We start from the raw sequence: 12380 nt of genomic DNA, 5'->3' as shown, positions 1-12380 counted from the left end.
CCAGCTCTTTTCTTGCTACCTATTTATCCTAAAAAATGTGCAATTTACCAAATGCAGTTGAGAGAAATGAATTGATCCATCCTGGTTTACACAGCCAGTCCATTCCGAGATAATTGGTTTGACAAGAAAAGTAAGGTTCAGGCAGTATGAAGTTGTGTAAGCAAGAAGAAGACATCTCTTTCATTGCTGTTTGTCAATGTATGTTTTTTTTTTTTTGTTTTTTTAGATCCATTTTTTATTGTTTTTTTAATATGCAAACATACAGAACAGAGCAACACAAACTGAACAAGAACAACAACCCTCTCCCACCCCCCACCCTCTGCGGTCTCGAGGAAAATAAAACAAACAAACAAACAAACACAAATCACACCTTGCCTAATCATTCTCCCCTAGTTCTTGTGGCGCTGAGGTCATTAGGTCTGATATTTGTGCTACCGTGCTTTTTCATAGGCTGATTGTTGATGATTTATCTTTGTTAATCCTTGCTGTAGAGAGCTCAAGCATAACTATGTCTATAAAATACGCCAGCCACTGTTTTGTACAAAGCGAGTGGGGGGGGGAGAGCCAGTGCTGAGCTATCATTTTCTTGGTTGCAGTTGAGCCAGTTAGCCAAATTTCCCTCTGTCTTCCAAGCAGGTGTAATTTAGAGTCGTCATTAAGTAACAAAACAATCGGATCAGTAGGGATTCAACATCCTATCACATCAGATATTATTGATGTTGTTTTATTCCAGAACTCATGCACCTGTTCACACTCCCAGACCATATGTAGGAAAGTTCCAGTTTATTCAGGTTGACAGAATGTGTAATAGGAAGTGGGAATGACTTTCGAAACGTATCTCTTCTGGGGCGTCCAATATATCCTATGGCATATGTTGAAATGGATATACTGGTGATTTGGGTTCTTGGAACAGTGGAAAATGTTGTCCCAGACTGTCTCCCAATTAATTACATTCCCCTCGGGGCTCAGCTCTCACTCCCATTTCTTTACTATTGGGAGTTCTCCTACGGATACTTGCATCAGTTTAGCATAAATCTTGGACACTAATCCTCTCACAGGAAAATCAACAAACCATTTAATGATTGGGTGCGCCTCAAGACTGTTTCCCCATGGTACTCCATAACATTTTTGGACTGATCTTAAGCAAAGATAAAAAAGAAGGATGCCCTGGGGACCTCAAAGCTAGCTCTCAGGTCTTCAAAACTTAACATATCTTTCTCATTGAATCAATGTATGTTTTACATTTTCCTTGCTTTTTAGAGGGTAAAATAGACTACTACGTGTTTTCTGACCATCACAGCACTCTGTAGACTAACATTTAATGTGCCGATATATACACACAGCCTATTCATATTGTTTTAAACATTGACCCTGTCAGTGTAAAGTGTGTATTGATTGCAGCCATCTTAAAACTCCAATGTGTAAAGCAGCCCAAATATATGATTGGCTCCAGTGTGTGGTGTGTTTTGTACACTGTATGCTTGTTTGAAACACTTTTCGTTTTATAAAGGTTTTATAAATAATTTTGGCTTTTGTTAAGGTCCATAAATGACATCAGAACAAGCATTAGTTGATACAGTAGGTACTATAGAAATATGTCTTTTGCTGTTCTTTTACTACCTCTCTTTGTTGTGTGGGCACATGTGGAAGGGATAGTTTGAAGTTACATCAATAATTAAGTTAATTAATAATAATAGTCAAGTAATTAGCTTTAAGCTTTCATTTATATGATTTATTTTTTAGACTGAGTCATTTACATAAGTTCCTTTTATTTATGTACATGTTTATCTATTAATTTATGTAAAGACAGACAGGAGCAAATAAAGAAAACATTTACATTGTATCCCTATGTACTGTATGTATGTGGCAGAATTCGCTCAGAAGAAACGAAGTGTAAAGAGTACAGTAAGTGAGATGTGGAGTGCTGGAGAGCAATTAGCAGTGAGGTGCTAATGGAAGTTAAATAAAAAACCCTGTGTGGAGTGATTCTTCTGGGCCCCATCTACGAGGGGTGGGAGGACGGGTAAAGAGAAGGTTGAAAATGAAAGAAATTGAGCTATTTGGACACAGAAAGGGAAGTAGAATCGCCGGTCAGGATAGAAGTTGTGCCGTAATTATGATGATGACAGACGGCTCAATTATTTCTGTCACAGGGTGTTTGAGGAGCTTGCTGCTGACAGAGCAGAGTAGTTCTTGGTATCTGGTCTAGCATCTGTCTCTCCAGCCCTCTCTTCTGTATCTGTAGTGGGGGGGTTGGCCCTTGTCCATGAAACCACTAGACCTTCCTTTACCTTTCTCTAATCCCCAGTTCACTGCATCTCTCGTTTCTTCACACACACAAAAATGCATGCCCAAAATCATACATACAATCTAAAAAAATGTTTGCCCTACACACATGCCTCGTAGGGAGGTCTGGGCTGGTTTACTTCTAGCTAGAGAGAGCCACTGTTTGTCACTCAGCAGCGTGATTTTGGACCCACTAAGCTATCTGCAAGGCTGAAGCCCAGTCTAGAATAGAGAGGGGGCCGCGAAGAATGGGATCCTTCACGCAGTGAAAGCAAAGCAGCAAAAGAAAAAAGAAAAGGAAGCAGTAAAAGGAGCGCTTTCAGCCAAGCCAACCGCTAACATTTTGGAAAGCCTGGCTTGCTTGTGGCACTGCATTCACCAGAGGAAAGTGGACAGTTGTTACACCCCAGTTCTGAGTGATAGCGTTTTTCTCCCTTCCTTTTTATTTATCTTTTTCACTTGGATGTTATAAAAGGCCGCTTGTTGGAAGGTGCCACTGAATGGGAGATACAGAGGCTTTTTATTTGCCAAACTGTCACAGTGTTGTATCTGAGAACACAGTGAATCTAGGAAGAATTGGGAGTATGTGTGCGCGAGAGAGAGGCAGATAAAGAAATTTCATAAATTGAAGAGAGTCTGTTTTTGTATCCATGGCAACAGTACATACCACTGCTGATCTCTGCATTGTGCAGAGCAACAGATTATAACGTTATAACCTTGTTTATTTCTCAGTGGCATCTCGGAAAGAAAAAAAATATATAGACAAGCTGTAGTTACAATCTTTCTTTGGTGGACAGATGCTCACTACAGTATCACCATAATCTTTCATGTTATTATATTTCATCTTGTTATATTTAGGGATCTTGGCTTAAATATCTGTATCCCGCTTGTACTGGTACATTTTTAGCAACAAGTTATGATTGCATTCAAAATGCCACATACTTCATACAAATTGGAAGTGGCTAAATGTCCCTGCTTGTGCATGTGACATTATGATGGTGTTTGGTGTTTTAAGCCCCCAATGTTATCTTCCAGGTAGCGCTGCCTGGAAGGCACTAGGATTAGGCAATGGTTAGGGTTAGGTGCGTTGAAGTCGACGGTCGCAGCGCTGCCTTGAAGTCAGCGTTGGGGCGCTTAAAACACCATCGAGCCATTATGACCGTCATTTTGTCCTTGACAGTGATTTGAGTTTTGACGAACAGACTTCAAATGCAGTTTTGTATTTCAGTTCACATCTAGTAGGGAAAAAAAGCCAATCCTGTCTGGGTAAAGTTGATTTGTAGACATTGATTTGTGTGTGAGATGTGATGTGTTGCTGTCTGAAGATAACCATCATTATACATTCATTATATATAATCATACCTGACATGTTCTACAGTCTTTAGCTCAGTTACCTGTCATAAACTTTAGGATTTACAAGTCTTACTTACTAAACTGTAACTCATTTTAGACCAAACATTTGTTATAAAACTAATATATGTGCACTAATAATAGTAATAATAAGCAGCCTACCTTGTAATCATGCTCAGCCAGAAATTGATAGCGAGTTTGAGCAACGTGAAAACTTAGCCCACATATTCATATTCATAATAAACCCTTGAACTAGAATGTACTGTATATGAGATTATTAGACACACTGAGTATCGGAGAAACTCCAGACTGTGTCTCATCGGGATTAATTTAGTTTGAAGCCAATTAGTTCCTCAGAATAATTTCTAATTCACATATTGTAGATGTTTGAAAAAATGCGATGTTTAGAGCCTTGGTGGTTTCTAATGCAATGTCCTTAACCAAATTACCAAATGTGAAATCTTTTTCAAGTTGCAGGCTCACAAGAACTCATTAAACTCAAATATCTAAACCAAGCCTGCTACCTTTCAGAAGTACACCCACTCAAACTACGTTTTTATATCAGTCTGATACAGGGGATCAGGTAACCGCCACCTAGGCGATCACCAGAGCATTGAGTCCCGTCACCGCTGCCTGTGTCGCCACTCGAGCCCTTTGGTTCTAATTTTGAGCTATCTAGCCAGAGAGCTGATGCATTTGACTGATCCTGCAATCCGAACCGAGAAGCGTTGTTGGCTGCATTAACAAATTAAAACTGTACTAAACAGACGGCAGCGCATTTGAAAGATTATACGTCTCTTTTGTATCTTTTCAGAATGATTGCAAACTGGGTTTTGGAGCAAGTGATGTGACAGTGGCTGTACTTGAATGTGACTTTGCTAAGAACGCTGATGATTCTAACCTCCAGATGTGCTGTTACTAAGCCTTGACACATTTACTGCAATTGAAGACACTTAAGATGTATGTGAAATAAATTCATCCCACTTGACACAAATTTGAAAAGCAGGATTCAACGGTGGTGTTGAACTTGGACACCATATTCACATTTCAAATCGAATCATTTGCCCATCATATCGTATAAAAGTGGTGATGTCAACTTGGTTTGGTGCACAGATTAGCCTCTTTGTTCCTTAAACCCATCTGGGTTGCTTGTTCTTGTTTCTGCAGGGGCTCAATTAATGTCACAAAAGCAAACCATGGATGGAGACCATTTCTTCAGGGTCTGTTTCAAACATATTTTTAAAGATTTCCAAATGGCTCATGTCCATTCAGGCTCCCGAGGCTCTTTATTGAACCCATTCCTTTGAATTTAAGTTTGTCATTTCTGAAGATAGCTAGTGGGGCATTGAGATTTATTTTTTATTTTTTTTTAATATGGGCTAAAGCACAAGCCCCGGCTTAAGAAATAAAGACCTGCTGTGGTTCCACCTACAGGCCATTATCAGTGTTGGGAAGGATACTTTCAAAAGGTATTCCGTTACAGAGTACAGAATACATGCCCAAAAATGTAATTTGTAACGTATTCCGTTACGTTACTCAATCTGAGTAACGTATTCTGAATACTTGGATTACTTCCACATTGAATTGCATTTTATAAGTAGGAATGCGGCCATCACATCCAGCTTACTAAACAGGCCTATTCTGGTGTGTTCTTCTGTTCCAACTGGCTGAATGTGTACCTAAACAAGCAGATAGATTTTTGTATTTGTAGTCCCGAACTGCATACTACAAAAATCGAACCGCAGTCTAAGCTACCATGAGCTCATTTTAGCTAACGTTAGCTAACACGTCAAACGGGGCTAGTCTTTCAACGGCTCTGGAGCTAGTAAATCAGCATGTAGGAGAATGTAAAGTCGCACGTCAACTATAAAATAGCAAGGTGACCAGTAAAACTACAGCAGACGACTACCCTTGGCTAAAAATAACTTACTTTAAGATGCTTCTTCAGGTTGGAGGTGGAGTAATTTGGACGCTGAAAGGAAGTTGGTTGCTGGCAAGCAGAAGTTGCACTGCAGTGCACAGTTATATTTCATTCTCCCTTCTTTTTCTTTAATGTGAAATGCTGTTTGAATTTCCAAGATAGAAACGCATTCCTGCCCTGGCTCTGTTGTGCCGGTTCCGGCTCCATCTTTACCTCTATCAGTGATCACGCAAATAGCTAATTTTTTCGTTTTCATATTGGGGCTTCTGGGAAATGCATGGAGTTGCGAGAGTGAATAAACCCGTGAAACAGAGAAGTATCGTCATGTAATCCATTGATTTCAACAATGTAACTGTATTCTAAATACCAACTATTTAAATTGTAACTGTAACGGAATACAGTTACTCATAATTTGTATTCTGAATATGTAACAACAGTACATGTATTCCGTTACTCCCCGACACTGGCCATTATTTATGTGGTAAATGTGTGTGCTAAGATTGGCCCCAGGGATGCATTGAGCTACTGGTAAGTGGCACTATTCCCGACAGACCAGTAAGTATAAATCAATGGCACATCTCACTGGATGATGGAGAGGGTGATATTTGGGCAACATTCATCACTGTCTTTATAGAACATGTCCACGCTGTCACCATCAGACAGCAACTATGATGACAAAGGACAGAAAAGGTTAGTTGTGTATTTCATGGTGTTACATACAGTATAAGCATGGTACTGTACACACAGCTAGAAAGATGGTTCAAAATAAATCTATTTTTTTTAAGGCACAGGCAGAGACGATGGAGACCACGTTAACTGCCATAGCAACTGAAAGTCGTGCTTGGGCATTTTATCATAGTTATTGTAGCTTAGAACACAGTGTGACATTAGGTGCATGTGCTGAATGTCAACTCCCGCCATGCAAGCTGGAATCTCTCCCCCAGCCCTTTTAAATGTGACAAATTAGCCAAGACCCCTGATTCATATGCCCTCTCTGTAACTGTTCCTCATCCCTGTGCACATCGTAAATTCATGGTCATATCGTAGGTGAACTTGTCACATGACTCCCTGCAGTGGGCCACTACCCGTTAGCGCAACTGTCTGCCCTGCTTGGCCGTATTTCATGAGTCAAAGCCCAGCTCTGGAGGCATATAGGGAGATTTATACATTTTAATTGGATTGGCTTCATGGCCCCATGCTGAGAGCGGTTCTTTGGGGTATAAAGGATTGACGCTCTGTTCTCTTCACCACTTCACCCTCTTACACATTTCAGAGAACGAGTTCCCGGAGATGTTGGCTTTAAACACAGAATTTTATGATACTCATGTGCGTATGATGTGAGGTTCAGATGGCATTGCCGGATCGACCAGTGCGCGATGCAGAAGGCTAGTTGCCACGTCTGCTCCTCCTTTTCAGACTGCTCAAGTGCTTAGAAACCATATTTTGTGCTAAATGCGAGCAGATCAGGGACAAAGCCAATCTCCTCAGGCATCCATCTGAAATGAAAAATATGGGTGTTTAAGAAAAAGGACAAAAATGTAGGACCAAATGTACCTTGCCTCGCTAAGTAACATGGAGACTGTATGACTCGGCCGCCCTTGAGACACGGCGAGTGAATTTCAGAGCAAATTACGTCGGCCTACTTCAGAGACCCCTAGACTGTTTCCCATCATCTTTTCGGTGTGAGGTTAGGTGCAGAGGCATTGCAGATCACATCATTTGCCATCCTGCCTGGGCAGAGCCCCCAGTAAGAGGAAACTTTTCAGCAGAGACATTGTGGCTGGCGACGTTTCAACCATCATACACCTCCAAGAACAAATAAATCATTCCTCAGTAAATCCATCACCCAGGTGTAGATACACTCTGCACCCTTCTCTCTCTGTTTCTATAGCTCTGTCTTTTTCTCTCTTCCTCTGTTGCCTTCTCTTTCTCTCTGACCTGGCCCTTCTCCAACTCCAGGTGAGATTGTGATGGATAGATCCTGCAGACCTTAGGATCCACTCACATTGCGCCGCAGCTAGTACCACCCACCACATCAGTGCCTTTGTAATGCAGCAGTCTGAAAACTGACTTATGTGTCACATGCACCACACACCTACAGAGCATGCAAGCACAAACATCGACATCTGTTGCCACCCACTGCTTATGCACCCCTCCAAAGTAAGGAGCCTTAATTTTCAGACTGACACACATACACACACACACACATACACACACACGTCTACTCTATATAACATCTTGCTAGCCCCCCCACCCCTCCAACGTATACACAACGGCTCATCAGGCAGGAAAATCAAAAGAGCGCTCCCCCCAGATTCAAGGAGCACTGCGGCTGTTATTGTACTAGAGCCCCTTAATGATCAGCATCTGTTCCCCTCTCTGCTAGCGTTAGCTGAGCTGCCACTAAACAAGGCTTTTGTGTGATACTTTATCCCTATAAGTTTCCTCACTCTAACTTGCACAGGGGAAGGGGGGGGGGGGGGCGTGAATGTCTCTCTCTCCCTGCTCCCCTATGATTTAAAGAGGTGCTGTTTGAGAGACATAGTAGACATATGGCATTGGCATTTTCTGGCATTATTTCTCAACGTAAGCAGATATTTTCTTGGGTTTGTATACACTATCCTATCCTACCCTATAAGTTGTAGTTTAAAAGTCAAGAATTATTTGCTATCAAACAGCCTAACTGTATTCTTAAGTCTGGTAGTTAATATACAGCATCAGTCCTTGATGTATAGACAGTCAAAAGGAGTTTATCTCAGCGTTCACCTGTGCTGTATTTTAACTGCCTGTCAATGCTAATCAACTGTCTACATTTAAGAATATGTAATGTAGTCATCTGTTCTAAAATAATGCCTGTTTGATCTTAATTAGCATTCAGATGTTGCCGTCATGTCAAAACTGAAAAGTTCCACCTAGATAGTACTTGAGTCCCAGCAGGGATGACAGTTAGTTGTTTTGGAGGCGCCCCCCCCCCCCCACACACACACACAGACACTTTTTCCTCCCTTTTTAAATCAATGCCCAACAGGCTGAAAGAGAGGAGGATCCCTTTGGGAAATTAAGAAGCTTTAAAAGCTGACCAGAGTGCTTGCATGGAGTAATTATCTCTCTTATGCCCATCTCTATGTTTTACATATAGAAGACACTTATTTAATGCCTGTGTTATATTTTGGAATCCTGTCTTGGCACGTCTTTTCTTCCCTACTGGTAGCATGATAAGAAATTGTCAGATGACAGCGCAGTCGCTAATAACAGTTGTGAATTGTACAGGGAATCTGTGCATCTGCTTCGCTGATGTGTGCTTATGCAATGTTAAATCTTTTAGAGTCAGATGTACTCCTCACAGCCACGTCAGATGAATCAAGTACCCCTTCATCCACACCACCTGCCATGTTCCATGTGTTCTTTTGAATTGATTTTTAACTAGATATGAGTTTATGTGGGTAGTACAATATTTTTTATACAATTGAACTGTCAATCTTTGCATGTGCACTAGGCTACTACTTGGAGCAGCAGTAGCTGTAGTAGTTTCTTTTAACTTTATTTTTTTCAACCATTTATCCATTTATTTTATTTATCTGTTTTAAATGTTTATCCGTTACATTCAGCTAACTATTTTAACAGTTTATCAGTTATTTTTAGCTAACCATTTCAGCTATTTCTCCATTACTTTTAGCTAACTGTTTCAACTGTTTATCTGTTACCTTTAGCTAACTATTTAAACCGTTTCGCAATTACTTTTAGCTGTTTTCAACTGTTTATCTATTACTTTTAGCCGTTTTAACAAATTATTGATTTCATTGCAGTATTATTACAGCAAACTGTTAAAAGTGCTCTGCTCGCATGCATGTGGATTTTAAAAGTGTAATCTCTATTTCATCACTATTAGTTGAGCTACTCCTCAATATTTCCATGTACCCTGTGGAGTACAAGAGCTCCTGTTCGGGAACCACTGTTTTAAAGGATTTCCATGAAGTTTGCTGATCAAGCAAGAAAGGCACCTATTGCACGGTTCCTAATTAAGCTCCAATTCTACAGGGCCATAGTTTTACCCTTGTCAGGTTCTTGGCAGAATGTTGCTTCTAATGTCTTTGTTTTCATGTGTTTAAGGCCACAGAAGTCAGTCATTCTGCAGCTGCTGCTGTTTAAAGGGTGTCTTGCCTTTCCCCACTTCTGTCCAAGTATCCCTATGTGCACTTGGCTTTTATGGACTGATGTAAATTCTCTTTCATGGCTGCTCTGGAATCACTGTTGATCCTTATCTCTCCTGCAAAGCCACAAATTTATTGTCAGCAAAAGGCTTTTTAGTGCCCAAAACTGGCTGTGGTGGCAAATTACTATTTGAAAAGAGAAAATTATTGAAAAGCAACAGTGGACGTTATTGTCCATGTTGTGGTTTGATTGTATTCCTGTTATGTTGGTCTTAGACACCTGCCGCCCTCTGGACTGCTCACTTTGTTGCCTGACCAAAATGAAACAATAGGGGGGCATTTTAGATTTATTCACACTGACTAATTTATGATTCATATCTGCCACCTGTGGCTTGCTCTGTAGTGGTTTATTGGACGGATGAATAAAAGCATTTTCCTCAAAAAATGACAGAATACTGATTTAATGGTCACTTTTTCATTGTTTTTTTGTTTTGTTTTTACACATGAATCCCAACATGTCATACAATTTGTCAAATACCAAAATGTGGTTCTGGCTACAATAATATGAAAAATATTTTTCAAAGTTCTTTCTGACATGATGTCAAGCAACAATGGGTTGGATGTTGTTGACCACTTTCTCTCATCATCTTACAGAACACAGACCCTGTTCATGACATGCTTCTTGATGTCATTACTTGGGTTGGCATCCTCCTGTCGCTGGTCTGCCTGCTTATCAGCCTCTTCACCTTCTGCTTCTTCCGCGGCCTCCAGAGTGATCGGAACACCATCCATAAGAACCTCTGCATCAGCCTGTTCATCGCCGAGTCCCTGTTCCTTGTGGGGATCAATCGGGGTGACCAGCCGGTAAGACTGCCACTGATAGATACGTATTGATTGATTTAGTACCGTTGCATTGAGCATGCTGTACAAAGTACTACAAAACAGGGAAAACCATTGAAGGAGAAAAAACTAACTAATAATGCTCTAATAGAAATAAAACCGAAAGAGGGTAATAGAATAGTACAGTGTTTTTGGAAGATTATTATTATTATTATTATTATTATTATATCATGTTTACATCATCATATGTACACCTTTCTTGCTAAGCTTTGGAGATATATATATATATATATATATATATATATATATATATATATATATATATATATACCACTCTCAACTCGTATGGTAAATATGTAGCTGGAGTCAGCAGCCTGTGTCTACACCGGGGTGAAAAGCTTAGCTTAGCATAAAGACTGGAAACATGGGGGAATAGCTAGCATGCCTCTGTCCAAAGGTAATAAAATCGGGCTACTGCTTACTGTTCCCGGACAAGAAATAATCCTGCACATAACCCGTTTAACGTTAAATTGTTGTTTTTACACTCTTTATGCTTAACTAAGTTAACTTGCTGCTGGCTCCAGCTACACGCAGTATTTACTGTTCAGACCTGAGAGTGCGATCAAGCTTCACATCTAATTCTTGGCAAGACAACAAATACGAGTTTTTCCCAAACCGTTTGTTTAAGTGCAGAATATAAACAATGAGGGTTAAACCAAGTTAATCTGAAGTCTCAAATGTTGACTTGAAACTAATTTCAGTAGGTAATCTGATGTGTTTGAAGGTGTCAACAATGTAGTGACGTTAAAGTACAAAAACATGACATATTTAGCCAATATGGAAATTATATTGTATTGCTTTTAGTAGACACTCAGCTAGCAGTGTTCCAAAACACAGATAATTAAGGGTTGCATTAAAAGTGTCAAAAAATGAAGACATGTCCCTCTCTTTGCACCTATCACAAAAAAAGTCTTGAATCACAAAATGTGTTGGACATCTTTTTACAAATACATAGTCTGTTGGGTTGCTAGAAGGGCTCCCTGGAAGTTTTGTATTAACCTCCCCTGAGGAGTGTTCGCCATATTCTCTTCTCTAGATTTGAGAGCCTAGAATCTGTTTGAGAAAATGTAATCTTTGGTGTCCTGCTGTGCTGGGAGTGCTATTTCCCAGAGAGTGCCTGTGACCTTGAACTTTTTTTGATTCTGCCTAGCTCACTGAGAGCAGATACTCAAAGAAAATGGATGCTCTTTATTCAACAAACCTCTTGGTCACCTGGTTGCACAGAAGCAAACACATACTTAAAATTACTCTCACATACTCCTAAACACACACCTGCCAACTCACTGTCACATCCTAATGTCTAGATCACTCTTATACTGCACATACTGACATAAATGTATCCATTCACTCCCCAACCACCTCCTGCAGTTTTCCAATTTGTAAACACTTCAAATGAATCTGGGTTAAGATGTTCAATACACTAAAGTGTCTTCTACTATAATAACTGTAGTTTGGATGGCATTACTTTTCCTGTAAGAGCTCGGCTGTGGTAGCAGGTGGAGGCATGCTGTCACTGCACAGTCCTCTTCAAGTGTTTGTGCTCAACTTTCACTGTAATGTGGAGTCATTACATGTATACAGGATGGCGTAGGGCTTTATTCCACCCACAGCTTCTCGCAATCATGCCATTTTGGCTTGCTAATGAGGCAGAGTACACAGTAAGTTTTGCTCTCTGAGGGAAAAAAAAAAGCTGGAGTGATTGTCTGAGCACAGTATGAAATGATCTCTGTGTCTGTAAATTTATAATGGTGCCAGATAATGGAATATATCGT

At 40.2% G+C, this 12380-nt stretch overlaps 1 protein-coding gene across 5 annotated transcripts in view; it reads left to right on the top strand.

The window, feature by feature from the left end:
* Nucleotides 1-12380, top strand: part of LOC144534126 (adhesion G protein-coupled receptor L3) — a 215150-nt gene that overhangs the window by 176482 nt on the left and 26288 nt on the right. For all 5 annotated transcript variants that reach the window (XM_078275865.1, XM_078275862.1, XM_078275863.1 and 2 more), the window contains one exon: nt 10363-10572. In XM_078275865.1, coding sequence (XP_078131991.1) covers nt 10363-10572 — 210 coding nt within the window. The remainder of the gene's footprint in view (nt 1-10362; nt 10573-12380) is intronic.

Source organism: Sander vitreus, chromosome 19 (genome assembly GCF_031162955.1).
Source record: "Sander vitreus isolate 19-12246 chromosome 19, sanVit1, whole genome shotgun sequence".
Classification (NCBI taxonomy): domain Eukaryota; kingdom Metazoa; phylum Chordata; class Actinopteri; order Perciformes; family Percidae; genus Sander; species Sander vitreus.
This window is presented reverse-complemented; position numbering and strand designations above follow the sequence as displayed.